The following is a 14796-nucleotide window of genomic DNA, read 5'->3' as shown; positions in this document are numbered from 1 at the left end:
AAGAATCATGGCTGTACTAGCTCAAAAGGGTACTTCTACTCAATACTGAGCAAAGGGTGTGAATACTTATGACCATGTGATATTTCAGTTTTTCTTTACTCTGTCGCCTCATTGGGGGACACCGGACCATGGGTGTTATGCTGCTGTCCGCTAGGAGGCGACACTATGCATAATCTGAAAAAGATTAATCGTGGCTCCTCCTTTGCAGTATACACCTCTGGACAGCGTCGGCCTTCTCCAGTTTTTGCTTAGTGTCGCATATGAGGCACACCTAAAAAAAATTTTTACTACGTTTTTTCCAACGGGATTACAGATGAAGAAAAGTGGGTCTCCTGTGAGACTCCTGGCATGGCTCCTTCCTCAGCCCCCTATTACGGGGTGCCCGGTTGAAGTCGAGATGGCTATTCCCCATGTCGCTCCTTCCCCAGTCCCTCGGGTGCTGGTTCGAAGTTGAGACCCCCCCCTCCTTAACCAATTTATTTTGGGTTTCTGGGTTGAGGTGGAGGCGAGGATAATCCCCCTGATGGTGACAGCAGCACCCTCCCTAATCCCCCTCTGGGGGCATTAGGTTGAGACACCTCAGGTAGGGCCTGTACAGGCAGCACTCTGCAGCTCTCAGCAATGGGCCAGCACACTGCGCCTGCATCCAGGGACCCCAGCCCAGCTGCGGGCTCCTGTCAGGGTCGGGGGGAGTGCAGGCAGGCATGGCACAATAGACACAGGGCTCCCTGCGCTCCTGTCTCTGCGGCAGCACCAGCTCTATACTGCCTCAGGGGGACCCCTCACCGGGCCCCCCTTCCGCTTATAGCCCCACTGCTATCCTGCCTTTAAATCCGGGGGGGGTCCGGTTCAGATCCGACCCCCTCCCGGACTTTCGCGCCGGCCTGGAGCCTTTCTGGGCATCAGGCATCTAATTTAGGCCCTGGCTTCGGCCTAGCTGAAGCCGCCGCCTCCTCTTTGCCCTCCAGCCCGCCCCCCGGGATGACAAATATGACACTCTACAGTGTCATAGAGGGGGCGGAACGAGACAGAAAGTGCGCATTTTTACACAGCTCTGCCGCCCTTTTTCAGCTCTCCGCCCGCTTCTCCCCCTTCCTCTTCTTCCCTGCGGCCATTTCTGCTGCAGCACAAGGATTAACCCTGCATCTCCCGGTCACCAGGACCAGGCCAGCCAGTCTCCGGGGGGCACAGGACTGTGGATCTTCGGCGCAGGACCTAGGGGCAAACTGGTGAGGTAAGATCACAGCTGGGTTTTTACTCTGCTGTGAATCCATATTCCTGTCAGGACTCTGAACATTTTTTTATTACCTTTTTGTGCATTACTGCCCTTTTCCAAGATGGCGTCTTTGGTCTCATGTGCACTGTGTCTTCCGGCTATAAAACTCCACCCCAGCCTTCAGTCTGTGCTAGAGTATTTTGCCTTGCATCCAGCTCCTGACCTCTGGTGACTCCCTGGCTATATACCTGCTCCTGTGAACCTGTGGGGTTATCCTGCTACTCTGCTCTGAGTTCCTGCTGCATACACCAGTACCAGTAATCCTCCTTAATCTGCAGCTCGTGTTTGCTTCCATCTGCATTTGCTGGACATGTAAGCTGTTGCTGCTCTGCAAGAACCTGAGACTATTACCCAGACCTCCCTGGTTGAGCTAAGATATTATTTGAACTGCCTTATAAGCATATCTATCTGTGTTTTGGACTAAGCAAGGACTTATTCGTGTCAAGTATCCTCAAGAATAATTGTGCTTCATAGACTTTCTGCGTGATTGCATTTTCCTCTGAAGTTTCCTATAGACTGCTGAGCTGCATTTGATATTTGCACCAAGTGTTGTGGACTTGAGTTTCTCTCTGCACCTGTTTGAATCACCGTGTGATAATATAGACTTTACCACTTATAAAACTGTGTCCTGTAGTTGTCTTGTTCCACACAGAGTCTCCTGAGTTATCCCCTGTAATAATTAAAGGTAATAAAAAAATGTTCAGAGTCCTGACAATTCCCTATAAGGCTCCCCTATAGGTTCCTCTGCATAGCTACCCCTGTAGGTCCTCTGCATAGCCAGCCCTTCTGCCATCTGTGCACTATGCCGGGCTCAAGGTCCAAGAGAACCAGGCAGGACTGCTATTATGCATTCTGCACAGCCTGCAGGACCGCTCTCCCCAGTGGCAGCACGTACCCGCACTGCCAGGACTGCATCCAGACTACTGTGTCAGAGCCCCAAGAAGCCCCTGCCAATGCTTCGGTGTCTAATGCCACGCCGGAATGGGTCACTCAGATGTCGCAATCTATGACGCAGTCTATAGATAACCTAACCTCCACATTGCTTCAGGCTCTGCAGAGTCATGCCTCGGCTATGACCGTTACCCAGCAAAGGGAGAGCTTGACTCAGGAACAGAACGACCCTGGCACCTCCACGTCTAGGTCAGGACGCAAGCGGACCTATAGGTCAAGTCCATCTGCGTCATCCCATAGCACACGGTCATCCCCTTCCAGGGAGAGGCACCATAGTTCCAGGTCATCTAGACCATCCCCTTCCAGGGGCAGACAATGCAGATCTCCGCTATCCCCGACCAGAGAAGGCCTCCGACCCAGCTCGCCCAGCAGGGGACGTCTCAGTGATACACAGGATTCGGAAGGCATCTGTGACTCAGACAAGTAAACGGAGGGGTCCCTGATCCCAATCCCCCTAGCAATACAGCGCTAGTTGAGGACATAATCTCTTCCATCCATCGGGTGCTGGACATTTCTGATCCGCCACCAGAGGCCCCAGAACACAAGATTTCCTTTGAAGGACCTCTGAAGCCGCCTAAGATTTTCTCTAACCACCCAGAGTTTAAGGTGATCCTTAAAAAGCAGCTCACAACCTGAGAAAAAATTTGCTAATCGCAAATATCTGGAGGCGAGGTACTCCTTCCCACAGAAGGACACCAAGGAATGGACAGATCCACCCGAAGTGGACCCCCCAGTCTCTAGGCTAGCAGCATAGACCCTCCTTTCACTGCCAGATAGCTCAACCCACAGGGACGCAGCAGACCGGCAGTTAGAACGCATGGCTCGTTCAATTTTCGAGGCTGCAGGGGCATCCCTGACTCCCGCACTCGCTTCAGTTTGGACTGCCAAGGCCATTCTGGCATGGGCCAAAAATGTACAAGCTGGCCTCCAAGCATCCGCTACTGAGCTGTCGGACCAAGCTGTTCAAATAGCAGTTGTAGCATATAACATGCTTCATACAGCTCTGGATTCAGCAAGGGGTGTAGCGGGGATAGCATCAAACGCCATCACAATTCGGCGTATCCTCTGGCTGCAGGAATGGAAAGCGGACGCAGCCTCAAAGAAGTCCCTCACGCACCTCCCCTATCTCAGTGGGCGACTTTTCAGTAAATAGTTGGACACGATGATATCCAACGCCACCGGGGGTAAGAGTACCTCTCTTCCCCAACTGAAACCTAAACGCACTTACAAGAAGCGTAACCAAACTCGATTCCGATCCTTTCGGAACTCTTCGGGCTGGTCCATCTCGCGTCCAGCACAAAATCGTAACCGTTCCCCATGCAGGGACAACTCACGATCGACGCAAAGGTCGGACAAGACCTGGCAGTCAAAAGCAGGCCAGTCTAAGCCTAGATGAGGAAAATCTCAGACTTTCTCCTCATCATGACTCACGGACTCCGGAAGACACCACTCCCGTAGTCGGCTGACTTTTGCTCTTTCATCAAGTCTGGCTGCCTATTACAGAAGACAGGTGGGTCAGGGAACTAGTGTCTTCTGGATACAATATAGACTTCACCTCCAACCCACCGGACCGATTCTTTCTCTGTCCCCCCAAAACCACCAGCCAAGGCTCGTGCCTTCCACCAAGCGGTCTCCTCGCTTTTTCAAGCAGAAGTCATAGTACCGGTCCCCACGGCCGAGCGCTTCCGAGGGTTCTACTCCAATCTATTCGTAGTTCCCAAGAAAGGAGGCAGCGTATAGCCCATACTGGACCTAAAACGGCTCAACAAATGTGTACGGGTCCGTCACTTCCGCATGGAGTCCCTTCAGTCCATCATTGCGTCCATGGAGAAGGGAGAATATCTCAGGTTCGCATTCGACCAGGACCACTACCAGTTCGTGGCTCTCCCGTTCGGACTCTCCACGGTTCCCAGAGTGTTTACCAAAGTCATGGCAGCCACCATGGACGTCCTGCACTCCAGAGGCATAGTAGTCGTTCCATACCTGGAAGATCTACCCATCAAGGCTCCCACCTTCAAGGACTGCGAGCTCAGCGTCTCAATCACAACCGATACTCTCAGTCGCATGGGCTGGTTTGTCAACCTACAAAAGTCATCACCAGCCCCGAGTCAGTCTCTGACCTTCCTGGGAATGCTATTCATCCCCTCCAGGGGTCTAGTGCTCATTCCCAAGGACAAGGCACTGGCTCTCTGCCTAGGAGTTCGCACCCTCCTCCGCAAACCCCCTCGATCTCTCCTGTTTGTCATGAGTCCTCGGCAGGATGAGGCAGCAATAGAAGCGGTCCCATTTGCCCAGTTTCACCTCAGACCTCTCCAACTAGCCATTCTCAAGTCCTGGGACAGGAATCCCTTTTCTCTCGACAGGGAGTTCCAGCTAACGTCGTCAACCAGGAGGTCCCTGCACTGGTGGCTCAAGCCAACCTCGCTAGCAAAGGGGAAATCCTTTCTCACAGGTCAATGGAAGGTTTTGACCACCGATAAGAGCCTGACTGGTTGGGGTGCAGTGCACCTACACCACAGGGCTAGTGGTCCCCAGTTGAAGTGACCATGCCCATCAACATCCTGGAAATTCGTGCCATCCTCCTGGCATTGAGGGCCTTCTATCACTTACTGGCAGCCTCTCACATCAGAATACAGTCGGACAATGCCACGGCTGTGGAATATGTGAATCACCAAGGGGGGGACCCGCAGCACCCAGGCGATGCGAGAAGTGTCACACATCCTCCACTGGGCGGAGGACACAGGGTCGGTTCTCTCGGCAGTCCACATTCCGGGTGTGGACAGCTGGAAAGCAGACTTCCTCAGCCGACAAAGAATAGACTCGTTAGAGTGGTCTCTCCATCCCAAAATTTTTCGCCAGATCTGCCATCGCTGGGGGACCCCAGATGTGGACCTAATGGCATCCCACTTCAATGCCAAGGTCTCCAATTTCATGGCCAGAACACACGATCCGCGGTCGCTCGGAGCAGACGCTCTGGTTCAGGACTGGACCCTGTTCCAGCTTCTGTACATTTTTCCACCTCTCCCCCTGATATCCAGAGTGGTGAGGAAGATCAAGCAAGAGGGAGTTCCAACCATCCTAATCGCATGGTATGCCGACATCGTACAACTTACAGCAGACGCCTCCCCGACCGCCCGGATCTTCTATCACAAGGCCCGTTCTACCACCAGAACTCAGGGGCCCTCAATTTGACGGCGTGGCCCTTGAAACCTGGGTTCTAACCCAGGCAGGGCTCTCGCCGGACGTTATTAGTACCATGATCAGGGCACGGAAGCCAGCCTTTGCCAAGATCTTTTACCGTACCTGGAAAGCTTTCTTTTCCTGGTGCGAATCTCGTGGCCAGACCCCATTCCCTTATTCCCTCCCCAAACTACTTGGTTTTCTCCAATCGGGTCTGGAGGCCATGCTGTCCCTGGGCTCGCTTAAGAGCCAGGTGTCAGCCCTCTCAGTGCTTTTTCAAAGGCGCATTGCTACCAAGCCACAAGTAAGGGCATTCCTTCAGGGGGTTCCCCGATTGGTTCCCCCCTACAGACGACCACTAGAAACGTGGGACCTCAACCTGGTCCTGACAGCATTGCAGGAACCACCCTTCGAACCCCTTAAGGAGGTCCCACTCCGCCTTCTATTCCAGAAGGTGGTTTTCCTGGTGGCAATCGCCTCGCTACGCAGGGTGTCTGAACTGACAGCACTCTCCTGCAGATGGCCCTTTCTGGTTTTTCACCAGGAGAAGGTAGTCCTTCGTACAGTCCCATCCTTCCTTCCGAAGGTTGTGTCCAACTTCCACCTCAATGAGGAAATTTCTCTGCCATCCCTTTGTCCGGTCCCGGTTCATAGAGTGGAGAAGGCTCTGCATACACTTGACCTTGTCAGGGCATTGCGTATATATGTGTCTAGGACTGTGACCTTCCGGAGGTCTGATTCTCTTTTCCTTTTTCTGGAAGGCGGCCGCAAGGGTCTGCTAGCTTCCAAAGCTACTCTTGCCAGGTGGATCAGATCCACCATACAAGAGGCCTACCGCCTTAAAAATTCTCCTCTTCCAGCTGGTATTACTGCACACTCCACACGGGCGGTAAGGGCATCCTGGGCCATTCGGCACCAGGCTTCGGCACAAGAAGTGTGTAAGGCGGTCACCTGGACTAGCCTACACACGTTTACTAAACACTACAGAGTTCATACCCAGTCCTCAGCAGACGCGAGCCTGGGTAGATGTGTTCTGCAGGCGGCGGTGCCCCAAGTGTAGGGGCCTGTCTACACAATATTCGTCCATTGCTTCCCACCCAGGGACTGCTTTGGGACGTCCCATGGTCCTGTGTAGTAAAGGAGATTTTTGTGTACTCACCATAAAATCTTTCTCTTAGACTCTAGTTGGGGGACACAGCTCCCACCCTGTTGCCCTTTCCGGGCCGTTGTTACTGTTGAGTTCTCATATTGTTTTCTTGAGCTCGTACATAAGTTGCCTTCTTGTAGGCATGGTTATGTTATGCATGTTACGTTCCTCCTAATGCTTTTGCACAAAACTGGAGAAGGCTGACACCGTCCAGGGGTGTATACTGCAGAGGAGGAGCCACGGTTAATCTTTTTCAGATTATGCATAGTGTCTCCTCCTAGTGGACAGCAGCATAACACCCATGGTCCTGTGTCCCCCAATTAGAGGCTAAGCGAAAGAGATTTTAGAGTGAGTACACAAAGATCTCCTTTTTTTACTACATTTGCAAAAATAACTACATTTCTGTTTTTTTCAGTCAAGATGGGGTGCAGAGTTTACATTAATGAGAAAAAAAAATGAACTTTTTTGAATTTACCAAATGGCTGCAATGAAACAGTGAAAAATGTAAAGGGGTCTGAATACTTTCTGTACCCACTGTAGATGTGGGACCTGCATCTTTCATCATTTTGTCATGTACCATCGCCCTGCTGTACTTGTCCCACTATTTTAACGTTTTATTGTGGCATGGCGTCCTGAAAGTTCTCTAAAAATTTATAAGATTTATATACATTTTCTATCTGACACGTGAACTTTATAGACTATTGTTACCAAAAGATATATCAATTTAACAGCAGACATTTTGAAATCCCGGATTTATCTGGAGATACTGTATCTTCTGAGAGGCAGTGGCCACAGCATCTGATAAAGCCAGCCAGAACCCCTGAAGCAGGGTTCTACACATGGGGGGTCTCTGGTTTGGCTGATAACCACAGTCCTGTTTTAAAGCTCTGATTTCGATTTACAGGATAGTCACAGGATAGTCATAGGATCGCACCCTATTCAAATCACTGGGTGGTGGATGTGCAGTACTCGGCCGCGTCCACTATTCCTGCCACAGAGCTGTGCAGCTCCATAACTGAGCAGTGCCGGCCAACACTGGGAACAGCTGATCTGCAGAGGTGCCAGGTTGATTGCATTCATTGATGACCTATGCTCATGATAGACCATCAATGTTATAGTCCCGTACAACCCCTTTAAATCAGAAAAGGAGCATAGGTTTGCAAAGGTATTAGTTGCATCAAAGACCATTTTGCCACAGCAGAAGATAAATGCCGCAGGGTAGCTGGCGGGGAGGAATTTGTTGCTGATTTACTATATTGTCCCTTAGATTTTACATTGGTCTCCAGACTGAATCTTGTGTCTTCATTCATGTTCCAGATTCCTGACAATCAAGATACAGATCTACACAGTCCGGCCAAATCTCATGACTTGGCTGCTGAGGAAGAGGCCGCTCCGGTGTCTGAATATTTCTTTAGTGACATTTTCATGGAGGTTGATGATGCCATCTGACAGCTACTGGCTTCATACCTCATCATGTACAGTACAGGTCCTTCTCAAAAAATTAGCATATAGTGTTAAATTTCATTATTTACCATAATGTAATGATTACAATTAAACTTTCATATATTATAGATTCATTATCCACCAACTGAAATTTGTCAGGTCTTTTATTGTTTTAATACTGATGATTTTGGCATACAACTCCTGATAACCCAAAAAACCTGTCTCAATAAATTAGCATATTTCACCCGTCCAATCAAATAAAAGTGTTTTTTAATAACAAACAAAAAAACCATCAAATAATAATGTTCAGTTATGCACTCAATACTTGGTCGGGAATCCTTTGGCAGAAATGACTGCTTCAATGCGGCGTGGCATGGAGGCAATCAGCCTGTGACACTGCTGAGATGTTATGGAGGCCCAGGATGCTTCAATAGCGGCCTTAAGCTCATCCAGAGTGTTGGGTCTTGCGTCTCTCAACTTTCTCTTCACAATATCCCACAGATTCTCTATGGGGTTCAGGTCAGGAGAGTTGGCAGGCCAATTGAGCACAGTAATACCATGGTCAGTAAACCATTTACCAGTGGTTTTGGCACTGTGAGCAGGTGCCAGGAAGCATGAAGTGCTCCAAAATCTCCTGATAGCTAGCTGCATTGACCCTGCCCTTGATGAAACACAGTGGACCAACACCAGCAGCTGACATGGCACCCCACACCACTGACTGTGGGTACTTGACACTGGACTTCAGGCATTTTGGCATTTCCTTCTCCCCAGTCTTCCTCCAGACTCTGGCACCTTGATTTCCGAATGATATGCAAAATTTGCTTTCATCAGAAAAAAGTACTTGGGACCACTTAGCAACAGTCCAGTGCTGCTTCTCTGTAGCCCAGGTCAGGCGCTTCTGCCGCTGTTTATGGTTCAAAAGTGGCTTTACCTGGGGAATGCGGCACCTGTAGCCCATTTCCTGCACACGCCTGTGCATGGTGGCTCTGGATGTTTCCACACCAGACTCAGTCCACTGCTTCCTCAGGTTCCCCAAGGTCTGGAATCGGTCCTTCTCCACAATCTTCCTCCGGGTCCGGTCACCTCTTCTCGTTGTACAGCGTTTTCTGCCACATTGTTTCCTTCCAACAGACTTACCATTGAGGTGCCTTGATACAGCACTCTGGGAACAGCCTATTTGTTGAGAAATTTCTTTCTGGGTCTTACCCTCTTGCTTGAGGGTGTCAATGATGGCCTTCTTGACATCTGTCAGGTCGCTAGTCTTACCCATGATGGGGGTTTTGAGTAATGAACCAGGCAGGGAGTTTTTAAAAGCCTCAGGTATCTTTTGCATGTGTTTAGAGTTAATTAGTTGATTCAGAAGATTAGGGTAATAGGTCGTTTAGAGAACCTTTTCTTGATATGCTAATTTATTGAGACAGGTTTTTTGGGTTATCAGGAGTTGTAGGCCAAAATCATCAGTATTAAAACAATAAAAGACCTGACAAATTTCAGTTGGTGGATAATGAATCTATAATATATGAAAGTTTAATTGTAATCATTACATTATGGTAAATAATGAAATTTAACACTATATGCTAATTTTTTGAGAAGGACCTGTATGTGTGCTGGATGTCCTATGTATGCTACTGGGATTACAGATGATGTATTATTTATGCTACACTGTCTTTTTATGTTTATTTGTATGTATAAATGTTGTGTACAGTCACACCTTATCAAATACCTCTATTTATTTAATGTTAATTTATTGGCTCATTTTGGGCTGTAGGCCGCTACATGTTGCTGTGCGATGCATTACAGGATGCTAATTTTGGGTCCCGGTACCTGGACCAGCATGACTATCATTCACGTTTACTGCTTTATATACAGGTATATTGTAGGGGACCCTTCAGGCTTTTCCCCATGTTGTCACTTATCAGGATCCAATTTGCATTTGGGCATTGCAGACATATAGATTCATTCAGAGCACAAAATGGTGTGCTCCCAATCACCGCACGTGCCAACCCTAACGCTCCCATCAATCACTAGAATAGGAGCGCCCTGCACCCATCCTTCCTCCTCGCTGCAGGCTTGTAGTGACCAGAGCTCCTGATGGAGGTGTGATTGCCGATCTGCCCTGCCTCTCTGTACAGCACTTACCTGTCTGTCAGCCCCATGGACACTGGAGTGGCAGGACGTATGCCGAACCAGCTGTAATCTGTCACCACGTTTTTGCTACCCCATCTGAGAGCACCATGATGTGGGGCAGAGACCCTGATTCCAGCAATGTACTGTTTTATCTGCTACAAATCTAGCAGTTCTCTGAATGCTGAGCTCTGTATAATCCCACCCACACCACTGATTGGCAGCTATCTGTGCATAGGCCGAAAGCTGCCAATCTATGATGAGGGTGTGGTTAATCTACACAGCAGCAGGTTTATTAGTCCTCTAGTGATAATTTCCTGTTGATAAAATCAGTGATTTTATTGACATAACATAGTAAGTGATACATTGCTGTAATCAGGGTCTCTGACCCTACTTCATACTGTTTACAAATGAGGCACCAAAATCCTGGTGACCGATTCACTTATACTAAAAAAAACCATGCTTATGACCTCTGTGCTAGTGATTGGTCCCAGTGATCAGACCTTTATTAGTTAAAATGGTACTTACCAAAGCTTTGAAGATCTCTTCTTGCAGTCATGTAAAGGGGTCTTCCATTATCAGGATACTTATGACCTGTCTTTTGGATAGATCATTAATATCAGATCGGTGGTGGTCTGACACCCGTCACATTCAGGAATCGGCTGTTCACAGTCCATGGAGCGGGACACCACACTGCTTAGTGGCCACTGCCGGTACTACAGCTCAGTTTCTATTGAATATTAACCTTTTGTCTTCCAGTAGGTAGAATTCTGCCCTGGTCATGTGATGGACATAGATTCATGGCTCCACGAGCGCTCCGATAACTGTCCTGCTGATTGCAGGATCAAACGAGTGGGACAGATTTATGGCCCCAGGAAGTTGCCAATAAAAGTTCATATTCTACGACTGGAAGCAGAGATGTCGCAACTAGGAGGAATTGTATTACTAAGAGGAATCAAGGCATTAATATAAAAGTATAGAATGAACCCCACCATTATAGTACCAAAAAAGTAAAAAAGATACATTGGTGGATTTGCATTGTTATGGGAGGGCTGAATACGAGTCAGGAGGAGTGTTTGGCTATCTCCAGTGTCCCAGGACTGAAGCCACAGAACACAGAGTACAGAAGCCCACCATTTGTTATAGCTGCATGTGGCGCTTGCACAGATTAATGGTGGGATTCAGTAAAATGGTATCGGTGGAATTGAGCAATCTACACATTCGTAGCCTCAAGCGCCATTTTCCTGAAGACTTTCAAGAGATCAGTCTGCACAAGCGCCTGCGGCTATATTATATATTATATATTTCAAACCTATTCGACAGGTGACAAAAATCGCTCATCTGCACTGCTCCATTAAAAAACATTGGTCCAAGTGCTGTTCTTTTTTCACGGACAGCACTCAGACCGAATATACTGTCATGTGAACGAGGCCGATTACTGCGGCACGTTTCTTGGACTTGCAGACGTTCTGTTTCTCTTTCATTTTGAGGTTTCAGCTTTGTACCAGCCTGAATTAATATCGAATTCAATTGGGTTAAAAGTCAGATTGTCTTTATTTTAATAATATGTAAAAATATCTCACATAATTAAAGGGATATTCTCTAGTGTGGAAGATATACTCTGTGTGTACTGCGGCTTCAGTCCTCTTTAATGGGACACCGGAGATAGCCGAGCGCTGCTCCTGACTCGTATTCAGCCCTCCCATAAGAATGAATTATTGATAAATAATTGATCACTAAGACCCCCCGTCAATCACTAGAATGAGGCGATTGAAATCTATTGTGTTGGTGGCACGTGTGCGGCTAGTCTCTTCTTTGTCCATAAGAATCACTGAGATGGCCATACACGGCTTCATTCCTGGGAAAAAACGATTTAAAGGGAACTGGTCAGCAGCATTTTACTAAGTAAAGTACACACGGCCATATTGGCGCTGTCATACCGATTTAAAATGATCCCTCAGGTGAAGAAATCTGTTTTGTGGACTTTCTTTAATCTGTGTTGAAGTTTCCTTGTATTCATGTCTTCTGTATCAGGTCAGGACTGTGAGTAGGGTCTTCCGCTTTGTTCCATCCCCGCTGCTGTGAAGACTTTCCTGAAGACTTTCAAGCGATCTTTCTGCGGCTGGGACGGCGCCATCACAAAATTTTCAATAAAGAGGAGACACATCAGACAAATCTGAAAAAAATCTACAAAACGGACTTCTGCACCTGAGGGATCATATTACCCAGTATGGCAGCGCCAGTGTGGCCATGGTTGTACTTCACTTAGTAAAATGCTGCTGACAGGTTCTCTTTGTCATCTACTGAAGACTCTAAGTATCGGCTCCTCCTCCAGAAAGGACAGGGCTATAAAACAGACCTCAGAGACGACATTACCGAGTATTCATTTATTACCTCGCTTCATGATCCGGGACTGACATGAGGGTGGGACGTGAGGATTCACTTCACCACAAAGCCTTGGACGGCTGTTCTACTTCAGCCTGTAACAAAGTGGCCTTGCAGCAATTTAGCTCTGCTTTGTAATGTTGTGTGCGCATCATATCATCGGGGAATGAGGTTCTTCTTGATTATCTCGTTAAATTAGCATTTTTTTAATCTAAATCTAATCTAGGTTCAGGGTTCTGTGCTGATCATTTTCACATTATATTTTTATAGTGGGAGGAAATTGTGTTTTCTTAGACTTATTCACATCTGAAAAGATGGGTATCATTGGAAAATGGTTGTAAAGACAAGCAACTTTTATATGTCCTTTTTATTAAAATCGTGGACCGTTCTTCCGATACAATTTTTTGTTTACAGTTTTTTGCTGTGGTTACCGGACACTACTTCTCTCTAGCAGCGGTGGCCGAACATGTGCAGTGCTATCAAGCTCTTTACTAAAGAGCTTGTAAGCGCTGCTCTGAAGCTGGAGCACATTGTTAGCTCCTGATCCTGGCTCTCTTCTGATGTCGCACAGTTCAGGCCGAAGCTGCTGGTCCGAATGATCATTTGATCAGGAGTGCTGGTTTTACAGCATGCTGAGAAGTGAGAAAGTGGTGTGCTGCTGAAGATGATTGGACAGCCCCTTTAAGTCCAGATGTGGGTGATTTGCAGCACATACTTTGGTACAATACATGTGGATAGGATTCTGAAAAAAATAGCTGCAATTTATTGCATGGAAAAACTGCAGTAATGCCACTATTTTTCCATAAACTCCATAGTATAATCCGTTCTGAAATGTGATGTTCCTGCACGTCCGGGCTCGCCTATATACACAGCTACAAATTCCCCGTAAAGATAGAAATAGACATCTGAAAGAGCAATAATGACCTGTGTGACCCCACACTCTCCGTCCCTGCTGCCGCTCCTACGGTGTCATCGCTGGCATTGCTGCCGAGCACGGACCACGGCGGCGATCCTTACATGTATGACACCTCGCAGGGCGGCAGCAGCAATCACATGAATTATGTACGTGACTCCTCAGTACAGGACCAGCATTCCTGGAGCCGCAGGGTTGTACGAATGTTTCTATTCTTATAAATTCTGCCTTTAGTCAATTTAGAATTGACAATTAGATTTTCTTCATCTATATCAGTCATTTCTTATAAATATAAAGCGATATTCATACATCAGTCTCCATTATTACATCCATCAATATTTCACAGTTTTTCTCGTGCCATCTGCTTTATTTCCATTTTTTTTTAATTTGTTTTCTAATCCTTTTTGGAAAATGAATTCTTAGAATTTTGGAACTAAGCACACGGTGGAAGGAAAGTTTTGTTAAACCTTTAAAAAGTACCCGTCATTTTCGTTTCATATCTCTCAATAGTACGCATGGAAATAAGAAACACTTGTAATGTATCTTACCAGAGAAGTCTGCTTCTTTCTCCTCCTGGTCTGATCTTTCTCAGTCCCTGAGCAGGTTCTGTATTCAGTGAAGACAGATTTTCCTGTTACTGAGATAGGAGATGGCAGTTGGTGCTTTTATTATTCTATGGAGATGGAGGAACTAGAGGCCGACGCTGCCGGTTCCCCTGAAACCACAGTTACAGTCCTCCGCAGAGCTTTGAGCATCACCGGTCATCTCCCATCTCCATAATGGGAGAATCTGCATTCATTTGTTCACTAAAGACAGATTTTACTCATAAATTGGGAATATTGAGAAGGAATGATCAGTCCAGGAGGAGAAAGAAGCTAATTTCTCTAAGGCTACTTTCACACTAGCGTTAACTGCATTCCATCACAATGCGTCGTTTTGCCGAAAAAACGCATCCTGCAAAAGTGTTTGCAGGATGCGTTTTTTCGCCATTGATTAACATGAAGCGACGCATTGTGACGGATTGCCACACGTCGCACTCGTCGTGCGACGAATGCGTCGTGCAGTAGCGGACCGTCGGGAGCAAAAAACGCTACATGTAACGTTTTTTGCTCACGACGGTCCGCTTTTTCCGACCGCGCATGCGCGGCCTGAACTCCGCCGGAACTCCGCCCCCACCTCCCCGCACTTCCCCGCACCTCACAATGGGGCAGCGGATGCGCTGGAAAAATGCATCCGCTGCCCCCGTTGTGCGGCGGGGACAACGCTAGCGTCGGGGACCTCGGCCCGACGCACGGCGACGGGTCGAGCCCGACGCTAGTGTGAAAGAAGCCTAAGACATATTGCAAAGTTTATGTTCACAGCTACTATTGATTTGTG

General features: G+C 47.8%; 1 protein-coding gene across 1 annotated transcript in view; it reads left to right on the top strand.

The window, feature by feature from the left end:
* LOC143806921 (uncharacterized) overlaps positions 1-8077 on the top strand; it is a 192541-nt gene extending 184464 nt beyond the window's left edge. The window contains exon 43 of the mRNA XM_077287965.1: positions 7872-8077. Within this exon, the coding sequence (XP_077144080.1) occupies positions 7872-8003 (132 nt within the window). The 3' untranslated portion in view covers positions 8004-8077. The remainder of the gene's footprint in view (positions 1-7871) is intronic.
* The last annotated feature ends 6719 nt before the right edge of the window (positions 8078-14796 follow it).

This window comes from Ranitomeya variabilis, chromosome 1 (genome assembly GCF_051348905.1).
Source record: "Ranitomeya variabilis isolate aRanVar5 chromosome 1, aRanVar5.hap1, whole genome shotgun sequence".
NCBI lineage: Eukaryota > Metazoa > Chordata > Amphibia > Anura > Dendrobatidae > Ranitomeya > Ranitomeya variabilis.
This window is presented reverse-complemented; position numbering and strand designations above follow the sequence as displayed.